This window comes from Hesperophylax consimilis, chromosome 6 (genome assembly GCF_061612785.1).
Source record: "Hesperophylax consimilis isolate HC1 chromosome 6, BYU_Hcon_1.0, whole genome shotgun sequence".
NCBI lineage: Eukaryota > Metazoa > Arthropoda > Insecta > Trichoptera > Limnephilidae > Hesperophylax > Hesperophylax consimilis.
The window spans coordinates 32327558-32345428 of NC_142841.1; the positions used below are offsets into that span (position 1 = coordinate 32327558).

At 34.4% G+C, this 17871-nt stretch overlaps 1 protein-coding gene across 10 annotated transcripts in view; it reads left to right on the forward strand.

The window, feature by feature from the left end:
- Positions 1 to 17871, forward strand: part of LOC149423210 (uncharacterized) — a 205508-nt gene that overhangs the window by 112481 nt on the left and 75156 nt on the right. For 7 of the 10 annotated variants that reach the window (XR_016302279.1, XM_089632574.1, XM_089632580.1 and 4 more), the window contains 7 exons: positions 1925 to 2052; positions 5943 to 6334; positions 12297 to 12351; positions 13219 to 13395; positions 14590 to 14891; positions 16024 to 16169; positions 17287 to 17507. Coding sequence is in view for 9 of the 10 variants with exons in the window: in XM_089632574.1 (XP_089488700.1) it covers positions 1925 to 2052; positions 5943 to 6334; positions 12297 to 12351; positions 13219 to 13395; positions 14590 to 14891; positions 16024 to 16169; positions 17287 to 17507 (1421 nt within the window). In the remaining variant the exon portion in view is untranslated. The remainder of the gene's footprint in view (positions 1 to 1924; positions 2053 to 5942; positions 6335 to 12296; positions 12352 to 13218; positions 13396 to 14589; positions 14892 to 16023; positions 16170 to 17286; positions 17508 to 17871) is intronic. The other 3 variants (XM_089632575.1, XM_089632577.1, XM_089632579.1) reach the window with 2 other exon arrangements.

The window sequence follows — 17871 nt, forward strand, 5'->3', positions numbered from 1 at the left end:
CCCAACTGCTCCCGTCTGGAGCCAGTGAGACTATGGCATCCCCAATTGGGGGGTGTTGTGAGGCTGAAGGTAAGTGGGGAAGGGAAAGAGGAAGGTGGGGAAGTACCTGGCTATTCAGATCTAGTCACTAAACACGGCTAAAGCCATTTGGAGCAACGTTTCAATTCTGAATGGTGGTCTTACACCAGGGCGATACTGGTAGTATCTTCCACTCTGGAACGTGCCGCAAATATACTATATATTATTTTAATTAATTAATTGTGAAATAACACAAATTAATCAAATAAAATTTATTTGCGCACGCCGGGTTCGAACCTGCGACCTTCGGAATGGCAGTCCAATGCGTTACCACTGGACTTTGCCGGCCGTCAATATCCGACAAGCAACCCAAATACAACCTTTGGACAAAAAGCTTCTACTAAACTCTACAATAAAATCCTACTTCATTCGAAAATCACAACAACAACAACATTATAACATTTAAAACTCAAGTAAAAGTTGGATACAAAATATAGGGAGATCAGAAATACTAAACATACCAACGGACCCCAAAAAATACAGACTGAAACAAAAACCACTCAACCACACTAAACAGAACACCAGATAACATATGTGTACTTCTTTCAGTATCTTCATATTATTCATTTGATTAAATTTCAATACGTAAGTGAAATCCCAGTGATAATTTCATTTTCTCTACTTGTAAAAAAGGAAGGTAATAAAACTATGGTAAACTTGTAGAATTCCGCTGCGTGCAAAGGCTCTTTAATAAAACAACACTTGATTTGAAATTAAATATCGAATGTAGACAACTATTTAGGTCGGGGGTTTGAGTAAACATGCACAAAACAGGTTTTTAGGGTTTAGATTGGATAATTTTAAAAATTTGTGCCTATTTCCTAACCTAACCTATCATTGGTTGAGAAAAAATTGAACTTTACTGCATCTTTTACCATCTACCACCACAAAAATTGTTATTTATTGTAGTAATTAAATTGAAACAAGTACTGTTTAAATTTTTTTCTTATTAAGTGTGCAACAGAATTCAACAAGATCAATAAAACATGATGATTGACAGGTTCTCCGTCTTGGAATACTAGAAGACCTATGCTCTGTGCAATTTCTTCCCATAATAATAGCAATGTATTATTTTTGAGTATTGCAAATAACTTAACCTACACAATGTCAAATGCAAGTTTACTTGAATTTCAAAATTACACATTTTTTTGGCTGCCCTGTATCTAGTAATCTGATATCTTGATTGAAGAGTCATGAAACTTGATAATGATTTCACAATTTCTGTGAGGAAGATCTAATTACATTTCAGGAATAATAAATGATGTTTATTTTGTGCCACAGAAAAGCTTTGAATTTGAATCCAAAATATGATTTTTAAAAATTAATGAATGTAAAAGCTTTCAGATTAAACTTTATTTACATAAGAAAGAGTAAAGATAAGTTATTAACTGTCTTTCTTACTGGCTATACTCTAGTTTTAGGATATAGATAGAGTATTGAATTGCATTCTTTTATGTCAACGCCACACAGGAGGCTGTGAGGAAAATATTTTCCCTCAGGGCCTATGTAATCCTAATAAAGGGCCTTTTTAAGGAAATGAAAGAGAAGATGTCCTGGGACAAGAAGTGACAGACGTATGAATCCATCCCTTCAATTGTGGTGCAAGGTGATGGGTTGAGAGTCTGGCTGGAGAGGTCAGTGAGTCTGTCTCAACCGGAACCGGCAGTACCCATCCCCGCCTCCCAAATTGATTCGATTGAAATGCACTGTGAAGAAGTAAATTATTGTGAATCATAGTATCTAGAATCTGTCTTTCTTCTTCCTTGCCTCTGGTGGAGGGTTCATAGGCTAGGCTGGACAAAGAACACCAATAATGTATTTAAACTTTGACATCTTCTCCTCCAAGCAGGTTCGGCTTCCGGCAAAGCACCATCCCCAAGACGGCCAAGGTGGCGGACGTCAATCTCTCCGTGGAGCAGGCGCTGAGTGCTAACCACCGCGAGATGGAAACCAAGAATAATAATTTCATGAGCGGTATGTTTTATTGCATTGTTTTTAGGTTATGTGACACCTTATAACTTACAAAAGCACTTCTGTCTGAACTGTGTACAACGTAGCCACCCTGAAAGATCCCAGGATATCGGAGAAACTTGTGGTAATTAGTAATGTAGTTAGAAGAGGCTTAGGTCTAGAACAGTACTTTGTAATATGTAAAATAATTCTGTGTTCATTGTCTAAAATGAATATACTTAAAATATAGTAAAAATAATCTTAGGGTGGGTTGTTACACATAATTTGTACAATTCATCAAGGTTCAAGTTCTGTAAATGTTCTATTCAAATTCTGTTATTATTACATTATGGGCCAGTTGCATCACAGAACGAAATATAAACAGAACTTGAATGGAACGTCCACAGAATTAGAAAATTAGATGAATTGTTCAAATTCTGTGAAAAAATCCGTCCTTGGAGTCTTTACTTCACCAAATTCACAGAATTTTTTTTTTTAACACAAGAAATAAAAGCTTTCCTCCTATGTCAAAGTTATGCATGTAAAATTTCTATACATTTTTTATTAAATAGCTGTACCCCACCACGCGTAGCTCTGGCTCAGTCTGTCTGTGCAAATAGATAAACAATAGCTCGTGTTGCTTTTACGTCCAATAGGTATATAAAAACACATGTGTATTCGAATTTCGAATTTCAAAGCAATCGTTGAGGAACTTTCGGACATTTAAGATTTTGAACAAGCGAATATTTACATTTTTATTTATATATATAGATAGATAGATTTCTGCAACGGTAGCTGCATCTGACAAAGTAACGGGGTTGGCTGGGGTTGTTGGTACTCAACGGGTTAAGTGAATACTAGATATAATTATTTATGTGCAATGATTTTAATTACTGATGCAATCTATTTAATTAACCTCAAAGACATCCAATGACATCACTGTAAACATGCAACTGTAATTACTATTGTAATATGGATAGCAGTACCTAACCTACCTACTTTGAAGTCAATTAATTACAGTGTAAAGAACTCCAGCTATCCGATGCAGACATGGGTGTGAGAAAAATCAATTTGTTTGTGTTTCTGAATGAATAGAAAGAGAACGGTTAATATTGCGGACAATGAACTTTGTACATACATCTTTTATTTTATGATTTTTATATCAATTTTAGTGTCCAATTTGCATTCATTTTGTAATTATTTATTGCATTCTCTCTTTTTGCATTTGGGGCCGTTCAAGTATTACGTAAGCAGATTTATTACAATTATTTACCCCCTCTCCCCCCTTGTCACCAAAAGTAAGCAAAGCTCTTACCCCCCCGCCCCCCCTCCCATGCTTACGTAAAAATTGGTACCTGTATGCATTTTTCTGTTAATGTATTCTGTTTTTTTATTGATTCATAAGCAGCACTTATAAAATAGACTTAGGATAGAGGACTTTAATGCACATAATATTCATTTAAACAAACTAAGCGAGTACCTAAACGTATTAATTATTTGTGGGAATCCCCGAATATGTATTCGGTTTTTAAACATAGACAATGTGTGGGTTGCCAATGTGTAAAAAAAATAACTACTGCTGAGCAGTGCTGACGTAATCACTATCTCAACCCCCCCACCCCCCCATGTCATCAAAAATAAGCAAAGCTAAGACCCCCCTGCCCTCCTATAGTGCTTACATAATACTTGAACGGCCCCTTTGTTGCTAGCGCAGAACCCTGAGTATCCACAGGATATTATAATTTATAATAAGATTTGTAAAGCTGAAAGTTTTCATAAGAAAATATTTACCTCAGGATCATTTTCAGAGTCTTTCAAAAGAAAAAAAATACCATTAGAATCTATCCAGCGACATTATAAAAATACAAAACACATCGTATTCATACTAATCGAAGACAAAATGTAGCTCCGCTCATGAAAAGGGAAGCCATTCAAAGAATATATGCATTTTTAGTTGTAATGTGCAAACTTTCTTAAATAAAGATATATATATTATACTGTGGAAAAATGAAATAGCTACATGATCAACCCGCCAAATTAGTCCACTGAACCTAGTTCAGTGAAACCACGCGCATTTACTCAGTGACGAATCTTCACTCTAAATTCGTATAAATATCTGTCAAACATTTAAACAAAATAAATACATATTTTGAATAAAGAATTATCTATCTATATAAAAAAAAATGTTAATTTGTTCAAATTCTTAAATCTCCGAAAGTTCATCAATGATTGCTTTGAAATTTTGACATAACGTTGTATTCTAATATGTATGTGTTTTTATATACCTAAATTATACAGATGAAAAGAGAAAACATGCTTTTTTTAAAAACAGCGCCATCTGTTGGACGTAAAAGCAACACGCGCTATTGTTTCTCTATCTGCACAGATAGACTGAGCCATAGCAACGTGTGGCAGGGTACAGCTAATTATTAATAAAATTCTTTTGGTACCTTCTTTATCGCTTATCTGATACGATAAGTAGTTACAATTGTGAAAATTAAAAGTTCATTGAACTTGAATAATGTTACGTATTACACAGAAATATTTCAGATTCCCCATGCACCAACAACAGTTAACCCTTGAGACGTTGTTGATTTGCACGGATCGAACCTTCTACAAGCTTCCATTTTTTCAAAGACAATAACAAGCACTATTTTGTTCTCTTTCTGACATAAAAGAAATAATAAATTTTTAGATGAGAGGAAGAGAGATATATGCATTTTAATAATGTGCGGTCGTTCTGGGACAAATATGGTCTTAGGAGAGTATAATGCGCGCACGGCATTTGGGACTGTTTGGGTCTTAGAAGGTCCCAAGGGTTAATAGCATTACATAGTTGAATTTACTTACAATTTATTACTAAAGAACTCAATTTTAAAATTTTAAGGATTTGTGAAATCAAATTGAATTAACCCCAGTTTGACAAACGTTTGATAGGATATAATATGAATATTAATACTCAAGTAGTTATTTAAGTATATATTTAGCTACATATATTATTAATCATCTCTTTGTCAAGTGGTAGTTGGAATTAATATCAATCGACAGTCTGTATTTGAGCTAAATACTTAATTTGGCAAGCTTCTCTATCAGAACAACGTATCACCATTCCTGTTTGCAATTTCACAACATGACCTACCTTCAGTGATAGCGGCAACTAATAAAATAAAAGGCATCTATTCACCTACAAAGCCCGGATCAAATGTCAAAATGCAAAAAATTTGCCATTGTCATAATTAATACCTGTATATGATAATAACAGCATAAGGTTGGCAGCAATAATTTTAGTAAAATTAAACAATTATATATGTCATGTTTAAAATTTAGATGCTATATCATCTTCATAATTAGGGCATCTTCAGTTCTCATACCTTTTCATCTTGCTGCAATCTTCTTCTATAGTGTCAGTCTGCGTCTGGACTGCTTTAGGTCAATTGCCAAGGCGCTGATAATATCTGACCTAACACATCGCCCTTGAGATTATTATTCATAAAAACGGCACTATACGTAATATTAATGATTACAGTGATCTCCTACCTAGGCGTCTACTGGTTTTCACAGGGGGTACCAAAATTGTACTTGTGCCAGGCGCCGTTTGGCTCAGGACCCTGCTGCTTTCACTGGTTCACCTACTTGACCATGATTTTCAGTGTCCTGTCGTCTGGCATTCTTTATATTTAGTCAGCTTATCGCAGACTTTCATAACTACAATATCTTACAGTGGTTTCATGCTCAATTATATTCAAGATTTAATTGTTCTTTTTGACACTCTCTATCGTAGATCCAAGTATTTGTGTTCAAAGACTGTTGATTGGTTTTTCTTATTGTGTTAGGTATGCAACGTGATTCTAATAAGAACTCAAAATTAATAAGTATGCATTTTGATTGTTAATATTTTTCTTTTCTTCTTCCAGACAAACCAGCCAGGCCGGCCAGCGTTTCATTTGGCTTAATACCAACTCAGATCAGTCCAAACGGCATAGCCAACATAACCTCACCTCCCAAACCCACCCACACAAAGCAGACAATAATCCTTACCTACTCCGCCAAACAGTATCCTGCGGCCACCCCGTACAACCAGGCCCTCCGCAGTAAGAGCCCTGCGATACCTAATCGGGTTACCCCGCAACACGTCCCAGTTAATCCGAGGAGTATGTCTGCTAGCCGGGCTTACACCAATAGTTCTGGGTATGACGCGGGTGGGTACAGATCGGTGAATCTGAACAAGTATACCATGCAAACGAATCAACTGCCCAAGCCTCAGTATCCATCGGTCAAGTTGCTGGACAGCAAGAGTGCTAAACAGGTTGGTGGAATTTTATTTTGTTTTTATGATGAGGCAAATACAATTGCCTGAAAATTTGAACTAATGCTTGAACGTGAAGCCATGTTGTAGGAGAGCGGAAAAAAGTTGTGAAGTACCTGCCAACTTTATTCTTAGTTTCAGTTTAGTTTTAGTTTATTTATTTTTTGCTGCTGGTGATGCTGAAGCTGAAGAATATGATGCTCCAAAACAATTGCAACTTTAGTAGGGTTTTTAGGTAACAAATTTTTCCCTACTGAGAAAATACGAGACCTCTAAGTCTATATTAGCCAGGTAACATTTAAAACAACCATATGAGGTACAAATTGTGAGACGCAATGATGCCGTTCTATTTGTATAAAGAAAGGTAACTTTAAATTAAGTAAATTTAAATTAATGATTCACCACTTCATGGAAAATAAGAATCTAGAAAATGAAAAAAAAAAAATTATTTTTTTGAATTAATTTCAATATACTATGCAGTATAACAGCACTTACCCGAAGGATTTTAACCAGCGATTTTTGAGCATATTTGGAGTAGGAAATGTAGATGTCGTTTGGCTGCCCGATGATATTTTTTTTTCAATTAAAAACAAAAAATATATTTCTTTATCACCTGTCGCCAGATCATTATATATATAGATAAATTTTTCTCAATCAAAATTTTAATTCTGAACGCTTGTCTCTCGCCAAGGGATATACCATACATAGAGACACCCATTCATAGCTTTATTTTTTAAGAAATGTAGCATTAATTATTGAAAAAATAATTTTTATAACTTTAATTTTGCATTTTCATAGCGTTTATAGCTAAATAGGATAATGTCAAGAAATGGGAGTAGGCAAGAGGGGTAAAACAATTAAATTAGCAAAATCACATGAAACATGTTTATTGTATTATTGATTGAAACTCAACATGGCACATGTTTCTGCAGTAGAGTGTGTCATGTTCGTTCTACGATCTGTCAATACAAGATTGCCACTAAAAAATCTTATTTACTATCGCTAAAAACACCATTTATCACTTTAATTTGCGAACATATCTTTAATGCTATGAATGGGTGACTCTAACCATACAATACCATATAATCCTCTTGAATTAACCATTGGTTTCGAAACAAATTATTTTCATTAAATAAGTGCTGTATACATAGTATTTTCAGAGTGGAAGATACTCTCAGTTTCGCTCAGGTGTAAGACCACCATTCAAAATTGAAGCGTTGCTTGAAATGGCTTTGGCCGTGTTTGGTGCCCAGATCTGAAGAGCCAGGTACCCCCCCCCCAACTTTCTCTCCTTCCCCTCCCCAGTACCGTCAGCCTCACAACACACCCCAATTGGGGATGCCATAGTCTCACTGGCTCCAGACGTTTAGGAGCAGTTTGATTGGTTTTGATGCGGTATTCAAAAAAAAAAATTATATAAAATATATTTTCAAAACTAAAATGACACCACGTGGTTTTGCATTATCGAAGAAGTAAAATTGAATTATTTACAAAAGTTGCGTGCAACAAGGAAGCATTCAGTTTCCTATCCAATATAAGTAGGTATGTATTTATATAGCTATTCTGGACACAAATAGTCCATTCATTCTCCGAAGTTCTGCTGGAGTGAACAAAAAGTCTGTCCATTCCATTTTCTTTAGGCCACGGTATTTTTAGTTACAGCTGATGATGTCTTTCTTAGCATCTTGATTTTTTATTATTTTTATTATTTCCTGCTGTCGAGTTATGAAACTCATTAGTGTCACATAATGTAACACATCATGTTACATTTCCTGGGGAATATTATGTAACACAATATAAGTGTTCTCAGATACAAAGTTAACTCAAACATTCATAAATAAAAAAATATATAGAAGTAAGCAATCTTTAATATTCAATTTTTTTGTTGTTTTATTACTAAATATGTTAATTTCACTACAATAAGTTTTGTAATTGGTCAGTCACCATAATTACAGCTAACTTTTAAATGATTTTTTTTTTATATATAATTACACAAATGTCATCATATTTGTGTCACAGTGTAATGCACTCTAAAATGACACTAGGAAGTTGTGTCTATTTTTGTCTAGACACTTTTACTTGATGCATGTCTCAACCATAATGCCCTCTGCAGACCATCTTACATGCTTCCCTAACAAATATCATAAATTCATCCATTTTAAAGTGTATTTTTTTAAGCTTTTTAAAACATTTATTTATTTATTCTTGTGTAATAGAGAGTCAGTCAATCAGAATTTTTTTTTAATGGTTACTAAATAAAATGTTTTTACAAAACTTTCTTACGTGGATAAGTAGTTAGTAAGTAGATATAAGTATTTGTATAATTAATTTTTTATGAGATTCCGCCAAAGAGATCCAACTGCCAGTAGCCAGTGAAACTATTATGGTAATTTTTTTTTGGAAATGTTGTGGAGACGGTAAGTTGGGAAGAACCTGACTATTTATATCATGATCAATAAGCCTACAAATAACTAAAGCCATATATAAAAAATCTCTGGGTTAATTTCTAAAAAGCTTACTGCTTTCCCACGGAGGTCGTCATTGTAAGTGGTTAATGGATTTATGTATTATTTTTGGACACATTGGTAGTCTATAAATAGTACTTACGTAATATGTATCTCGACCCTGCAAAGCTAACCTTTGACCTTAGGTTTAGGATTTCGGTTGGGGATTCAGTATTCAACCTTTAACCTTAGTAAGTTTACCGTGTAAGTTAATATCCAATTACAAGTGCTTCTGAACTATGATAGTCAGTTTATGATACTCATATAAAACATTAACATATATATTACATAATTTATTTTTTTTCCACTTTGTGTCCGGGTTAAATCTTCCCCACAGGAAAAACTAAACCCTTCCACACACTTTTCCACAAATGATCATCTAGTCAATCCACATTATGCAAGTGCATTATATAAGCATAATAAATACAAAACAATACAAGAACAACATGTCAACTCACCAGAGATCAAATGGGAAAATAATTCACCGACTCCAGATATTTTCATATCAGAGGGTTCGGCTCGGTAGAACTCCTAACTGGACCTATAAATCCTATTGAACCCTCAATATAAATATTTAAAACATCTTTCATAATCCTACATGTTTTTAAAATGACTTTTTGAAATGAAATTTTTGTATATAAATTCTTTGATAGATCTAATACGCCTAAATTTTGAATGAGAGTAGTAATATTTATTTATTTTTTATTTGAATAAAAGTAATATTATTATCGAAGACCTTTTGTTATTAATAGTTTTAAAAATTACTTTCCTTTCTTTATTAATCTATATGTACTGAAATAACAGGTATTTTCGTCTACTTTTTTTAGATGATTTAAAAATGTATGTGCGTCGCTTTAAAACTGTGGATTATCCAAGCATAACATTTAATGGACAAAATAATTGTATTTTGAGAATGCATTATTTTATTAGTAGAGTAAATACTCTCAGTATCACTCTGGTGAGAGTTCACCATTCGTATCAAAACATTGCTTGAAATAGTGTAACATATTTAGTGACCACGTCTGAAGAGCCACATAATTCCCAACCCTCCTCTTCCCTATTGCAATACCCTCCTGAATTCTTTCAGCCTCACTCAATTTGTAGAAGCCGTAGTTCACGCAGTCGGGACTCTTTCATAATTTAATTAATACCATCTATGAACTTCCCATCACAACTATTTTCCGTTATTGAAATATGAAAAATATTATTTAATAATATATTTATTAAGTCAAAAATGAAATGCTACGATAATGTATTGACATTAATTGAAAACTAAAAGCTTAGTAGAAACATTTATTTACACAATATATATTTGTTTGTGGCATCTTGTAATACAGTCTTGCTATTTTGGGAGCAATCTGAAAGTGAGAGATGCTGTGGGATCTGGTCAGTTGCATAAAGTTTCAGTGCTAAACACATCTCTACTGTGGTTCCTATTGTGATGTAAACATTAACACACGGACACCTGCTCAATTGGCTAAATAATAGTTTTGTCGTCAACATTGCCAAAGTGACAATTTGCGACCGGCGGGAATGTCAAAATAGTTAGTGTGTTAGTGAGAAAAATAAAATGGTAATATTTTTATAAAACTTTTATATTTATTATTAATTTTTCAATAAGTGAAAAGTTCTAACGAATACATTATTTATAATATTTTATAATTATTGTAACTAGCTCAAGCATAATTGGGTCATTTAACCCATTAAGACCCCGCGTTCCGAATTTCTACCAACCTATATAACGATTTTTTTTATTAAAAACTCCTGGTTTTGTTATTTAATATGCTATAGGTATGAAAAAGATCACTGTTTTCCAAATGCTACTTGACATTTTAGGAGAGATTTATTCATAACTTGACTTTCATTAAATATTTTATCCCTTACCGGTAGCCAACTGAAAATATAAAATTACTACATAATAAGTTTTCATAAATAACTGTTTTCTTAAAAATTGTAAAATTGTAAATTGAAAATATGTCTTAGTTTGGAACCCACATTTTTACAAGAAGTTTTTCACATAATGTCTTATTTTACTTCTTATATCTAAAAAAACCTTATAACAGGGTTTCACTGTTGCCTATTTTAGGATTTGCCTGCCACTTTTTTATGAGTTTGCTTTCTACTCAGGTAGATTGAATTAGAACAGAGGTTCTCAATTGGTGGTGCATATTTCTACTGTGGTTCCTATTGTGATGTAAACATTAACACACGGACACCTGCTCAATTGGCTAAATAATAGTTTTGTCGTCAACATTGCCAAAGTGACAATTTGCGACCGGCGGGAATGTCAAAATAGTTAGTGTGTTAGTGAGAAAAATAAAATGGTAATATTTTTATAAAACTTTTATATTTATTATTAATTTTTCAATAAGTGAAAAGTTCTAACGAATACATTATTTATAATATTTTATAATTATTGTAACTAGCTCAAGCATAATTGGGTCATTTAACCCATTAAGACCCCGCGTTCCGAATTTCTACCAACCTATATAACGATTTTTTTTATTAAAAACTCCTGGTTTTGTTATTTAATATGCTATAGGTATGAAAAAGATCACTGTTTTCCAAATGCTACTTGACATTTTAGGAGAGATTTATTCATAACTTGACTTTCATTAAATATTTTATCCCTTACCGGTAGCCAACTGAAAATATAAAATTACTACATAATAAGTTTTCATAAATAACTGTTTTCTTAAAAATTGTAAAATTGTAAATTGAAAATATGTCTTAGTTTGGAACCCACATTTTTACAAGAAGTTTTTCACATAATGTCTTATTTTACTTCTTATATCTAAAAAAACCTTATAACAGGGTTTCACTGTAGCTTATTTTAGGATTTGCCTGCCACTTTTTTATGAGTTTGCTTTCTACTCAGGTAGATTGAAATAGAACAGAGGTTCTCAATTGGTGGTGCATATTTCCAGAGATATGCAAAGATTGATTCAAAAAATTAATTTGCCATTTATTTTAATGTGCAATTTAAATTGAACCTCCAAAATGACCTCAGTGGTCGAGGGGTATGGCTCTCGACTAGCGATCTGGAGATCGCGGGTTCAAACCCCGGCGAGCAAAATTAAATTCCAATTAATTAATCTTTTTTTTTTCCACAATTTAATTAATTAAAAAATTATGTGTACTATATTTGCGGCATGTTCCAAATGGAAGATACTCTCAGTACCGCGCTGGTGTAAGACCACTATTCAGAATTGAAACGTTACATTAAATGGCTTTAGGCGTGTTTGGTGATCAGATCTAAATAGCCAGGTGCTTCCCCGCCTTTCTCTTCCCCATCTCCTTCCCCTCCCCACAATCTTCAGTCTCACTCCCCAATTGAGGATGCCATTGTCTCACTGGCTCCAGACGGTTAGGAGCAGTTGGGACTTTTGTCTGGTATTCAAATAATATTTCTTTTCTTAAATGTTAATTTTACAAAAAAAATATTTGTTATGTTTCAGGTCGCTAATAATACTCGTAAGGGTTACGGGTCCTCTGATGGTTCTTCAAAAGAAGGTAAAGTTTAAAATGATTTACCTTTTTTCTCTTTGTTCTTCTTCTGCTGAAGGTTGATCTCTTTCGTGGCCACTACTTTTGGGCTCTTGTAGATACTTACAAACTACTAAATCTACTTTGAAAATTGCACCAAAAATGTAATCTAGACATAGCAAATTAATTAATAAGTATACTGCAACAATTCATTCACTCAACTTGGTCAACTTAGTCAAGTGAATTTTGCACAACTTGGATCATGCGTTATCCAATGCATCTGGAATAGATTCGTCTAGGAATACAAATTTACAATGTTAGCACTACAACATTCACACATTGGCACTCGTGCATTTGAACGGTGTAGCGAGATTTTACTATCGAGAAGATATTGCGAACTTTGACATAACCGTATTATTTATTTAGTTATTTTACAAATTTGACTAAGTGGAGTTAATGAATTGTTGCAGTACACCTTTTAATTAATTTGCTACATCTAGATTACGTATTAGGTGCAATTTTAAAAGTGAAATGCACTGCTGGCAATTTCAGTGGTTACATTCCTTGAATTTCAAAAATCCTACAATTTTAATCATAAATTGTTATTGCGTCTACCTCTTCAATTCTTTATCTGTATATCTTAGCTGTGTTCCCACAAAAACACAACACTATTTTACCTGACAAAAAAATAACCTGAATAAGTTACCTATTTATGTAATAACCTAACTATAAATATCTAAGAGCCAATCTATCACAGTGCATTAGCGTTGCCATGTCTAGTAAGGATTTTTTTATGTTCTTCATACATGTTTGCAACCAACTCTCAATTTGATCTTTTTACTTCTAATTCACCTATTAGCTACACCATCACTGTATGAAGTTTCCATCCGGCAGGTTCGATGACCGAGGACTCAGGAGTAGGTGTGGACGTGGACCCTCCGCCCGAGGCAGGCTGGAGCCCCCGCTCCTCGAGGCGGGAGAACCGACGCCCCCGTACCCTGGAGATGGTTATGAGGGGAGAACACAGCTTCCACCTCCGGGAGTTGCAGGTGTCAGATCTGGATATAATGGGTAAATAAAATAATCAATTGATATCTTATTTCCTATTATGGGTCAATCACTTGTACCTACATATTATTTAGAATTGAATTTTGCGTCATTATTATCACCAAGATAAAGCAGTTAATTGAAGTTAAATCAAAGCTAAATCATTTTGTTTATACCACACTATTTATTTATTTAATCTGGCTACCAATTTTGAAGGAACATAAACATATTTATTTTTTTATAAAGAATGAAACATTTCCGGGATATGAATAATGTGACAATAGTTTGAAAATCTTCTACTACCACCACAGTAAGGGGAAAATGTTGCTTGTGTCGTGATGGAGGACTGGGCCAGTTGAGGAAATTAACTCACAATGCCTGGGAGGGACCCAGATGCAATGCACACGCAGCCACTCAAAGCTCTTATATTATTGTTAAACTAACGAAAAACATAGGAAGAATTATTTTAACTTTCGTCCTTGTGGTGTTTATTTCTTTAAGGTTAAACGCAACGCTCGTTGTATTCTACGTGTTCACAGATGGCGTTAATTAATTAATTTTGTTTAAATACGCTTTTGCAAGGTATTGCTTTACAATATTAAGACAAATCATTTGTTTGCGCCCGTATATACGCAATATGAATATGAATCAATAGTTTTGTTCGTTTAAAGACTTAATTCTTTCGAGAAAGGCACACAAATACAATATTTTACCAATGATTCAATCCAATATTGTATTTGTATGCCTTTCTCGATAGAATTGAGTTTTTATATGGACAAAACTATTTATTCATATTCATATTGCGTATATGAGGGCGCAAACAAATAATTTGTCTTAATACTGTAAAGCAATACCTTGCAAAAGCGTATTTAAACAAAATTAATTAATTAACGCCATCTGTGAACACGTAGAATACAACGAGCGTTGCGTTTAACCTTAAACAAGTGCTTCAGTCCTTCACACAACATCCATAAAGATTACATAGGCGTTGAAGAAACCTATGTTGCCTCCTGTATGGAATTAACATATTTTTTTTAATAAATCCTTGCTACCATTGCAGCCAAATATGAAAATTCGAATAGAGAGTTTATTGAACTAGTTGCTTTGTTGTGTCTCCATGGATCAACGAATCCTAAAGAAAACAAATGCATTTAGTAAAGATTTACCTTTTCATTTAATTTGCTGCTTTCCCCTTTTAAAACTTCCCCTTCGCACCAGTGAATGATTTTGTAGATGAGGCGATCGTCACGGACGTGGACGTCATACCGCTGCCCAAACTCCCGAGCACATTTGGCAAGGACAACCGGCCGGACCAGGCTTCAGATTATCCACCCCCAAACCGGTTCTCCAGGCTACTGAGCAGCATTGAGGACTCTACCAGTGGGGAGAACCAAATGAGTAGGTCGGGACTCTCAACGCTGGAGCGGTACAGGCGGGAAAGAAGACCGGAGAGCGTGATGGATAAAGGGGAGGAAAAGGCCAGCAGGGATAGACTGCAGAGGGAGAAGATTGAAAAACAAGTAAGAAAATTTACTAAATTTTATTAGGGGGATCCATAAAAATCGGAAATAATTTACTGATGTGGAAGAAGTGATATAGAAAACCCTACAAGCATTCAAAGACGTCGAAGTTGATGAGTTCCAACACTGTTTCGAGCAATGGAAAAAAGTCTCGATAAGTGTATTGCACACCACCGAAAAGTACACAATTTATTATAAATAATCCATAAACTTTTTTTGGCTTTCACTCGTCAAGAGTGTTCTGTGCCATCATTTCAATTTATGGAGAGAGGGAAAGTGAATTTATAAATAAATTTTGTTTAAATTGGCAAATTTAAAAATTATATGGATGATTGGAGTCGAATTCAGAAGAGGTGAGATGTTGAATGGAGAGGAGTAAATTTTAGATAAGGATTAATAGAAAAGAGGATTTTTGTTTAGAGAGGGACAGCCAAAAAATATGTGAGCTAAAGTTCCCACTTCTAGACCACAGAATGTACAACTTGAAGAGTCAAGCATGTGAATTTTAAAAAGGTGAGAAGGAACGGAACAATGCCCAATTGTTCTGTACCTTCTCACCGTTTTAAAATTCACGTGCTTGACTCCCCAATATTATATTATATCTTTTCTCCTGTGAAGTAACAGGTAATCTAGTTTGTGTAGGGCACAACAATATAATATTCACAATGCCACAAAGATAGCAATAACCTGACTTTGGTACTGTATAGTTAACAGCAAACAAATTTATAATACTTTAGTTGGTGTAACCAAAAACAATCTTTTTCTTTTATATGATGCATTTTTTCCTCGCAGTCTACTGACCAGTAGTCAATTACTTCTGTGTGTAAAAAGTAAAATAAAATAAAATCTCATAATCTATTGTGTAACCTGTGTAACGGCTCAATATTTAATTCATTACTTTAATTATTAAAGTTCATTAACATTTTGATGAAATTCATCACTTTCACATGAATACATTTTACTCTAGCTGAGTCCATTATTCTAAAGTGGAGAGTGTTTTCTTTGTGTACTTCACCAATGACTTTATTCATTTTTGTGACATCATCAGAACTCGTCAGGCTGTTGTTATGACAGACAGCCTGTCACATTGTGTTTGAATTTTGGTGTTTAAAGTGATATTGTGTTTTTATAGGATTGCATGAAAGTGTCAACGAGTTCTCATTCTCCATTGACAAGGAATTCTAGTAAAGAGTCGAGTCCATCTACTAAGAGTGAGGAAAGGAGTGATCCTCTGGAGGCTTGGATGAATCAGACTGCAGGAGAATCTATGGCGTTGCGGTGAGTTACTTATATATTTTATTATTTACAGTTCTTTCCATAGAATTAATAATTATGTTAGCCAACCTATACTTCAATTGAAGAAGAACTACAGGATTTTCCAATAAGAGGTGTTATTTTGAATAGCCCGCTATTTTGGTAGATGTTACTTTTGAAGCTGTCATTTTTTGACATTTGTCAAGTAGAAACTACGCCATTAATAAAACTGGAACGATACACGCTTCAACAACGCATTGAAATTATTAAAATTCACTTGAGTGAATCAAATGCAAATCATCTTGAGTGATGAGGCCCATTTCCACCTCGGTGGCTTCGTCAACAAGCAAAATTGTCGCATCTGGGGCTCGGAAAACCCAAGAGTTATTGTTGAAAAGCCTCTTTATCCTCAATGTGTAACTGTTTGGTGCGGTTTATGGTCCGGCGGAGTCATTGGACCTTACTTTTTCGAAAATGAGTCTAGAGCAACAGTTACGGTGAATGGATTGCGCTATTGAGAGATGATTAATGATTTTTTATGGCCGGAAATGGATGGTATTGATCTGGACACCGTTTACTTTTAACAAGCTGTTTGGTGCGGTTTATGGTCCGGCGGAGTCATTGGAACTTACTTTTTCGAAAATGAGGCTAGAACAACAGTTACGGTGAATGGATTGCGCTATCGAGAGATGATTAATGATTTTTTATGGCCGGAATTGGATGGTGTTGATCTGGACAACGTTTACTTTTAACAAGACGGCGCTACGTGCCATACAAGCAACGAAACCATTGATCTTTTACGATTGAATATCAAAATAACACCTCTTATTGGAAAATCCTGTATAACATTTTGTTTCCTTATATTGATATTTTATGACATTTTAGTAACACCAAGCTTGTATCTCGAACTGACAGTGCTCATATCTGAAATAAAACAAATCATTCAGCTTCATTGATAACATTATAACTAATTGCACAACACTGCTGCTGAAATGGGTAGAGATTCGGTGTTTAACAGTTACCGACTTAAAATACCCTAACTTAATTTTAACTTCTTAAATTATGAATTAGCTAAATTAATATAAATTCTGTCATTCGTTTTTAAATCAACAATTTTCTGACTGTAAACAACTATTTCCAGATCAAATGATGAGGACATATCAGCCGCCCTGAGCTTATCTTCCAGCTGTGATGAGGAACGCGGCTTCAACAAGACGTCCGACCTGCCCTCCTTCACACAGGCACACGTGGAGATAGACCATAACGAGCCGCGTGACTACGCCAAGCTCAGCGCCTGTCCCCTTATGCTGAAGTCTCTAACCCTAAGCCAGAACTGCAACATACAGAGCATGATGATGTCAAGTATGTGCATATGTATTATCAACTCATTTCCATTACAGCAAACTGCGATATGCAGATTTTCATATTTTTAATACACTGTCATTCTACGCCTCTGTCTACTGATTGTACAAATTGTTCCATAGACGAGCTTTTAATTAAGCACATGAGCAAGTCGAAAACGATCTATTCACCTGTAGAACACGCCAATAGTGTGCTAAAATTTGGTATGCTTGACATGTTTCCTGATCGGTGTAAAAAGAATGACATCCAGTTCTTCGGCACCTTCAATTGAAATACATTCTAATAATACTAATACTACAGCATTCCCGCCAGACGAACAAAACTAAAATTATTAATTTGATACCACAGTTTAGACAATGTATTT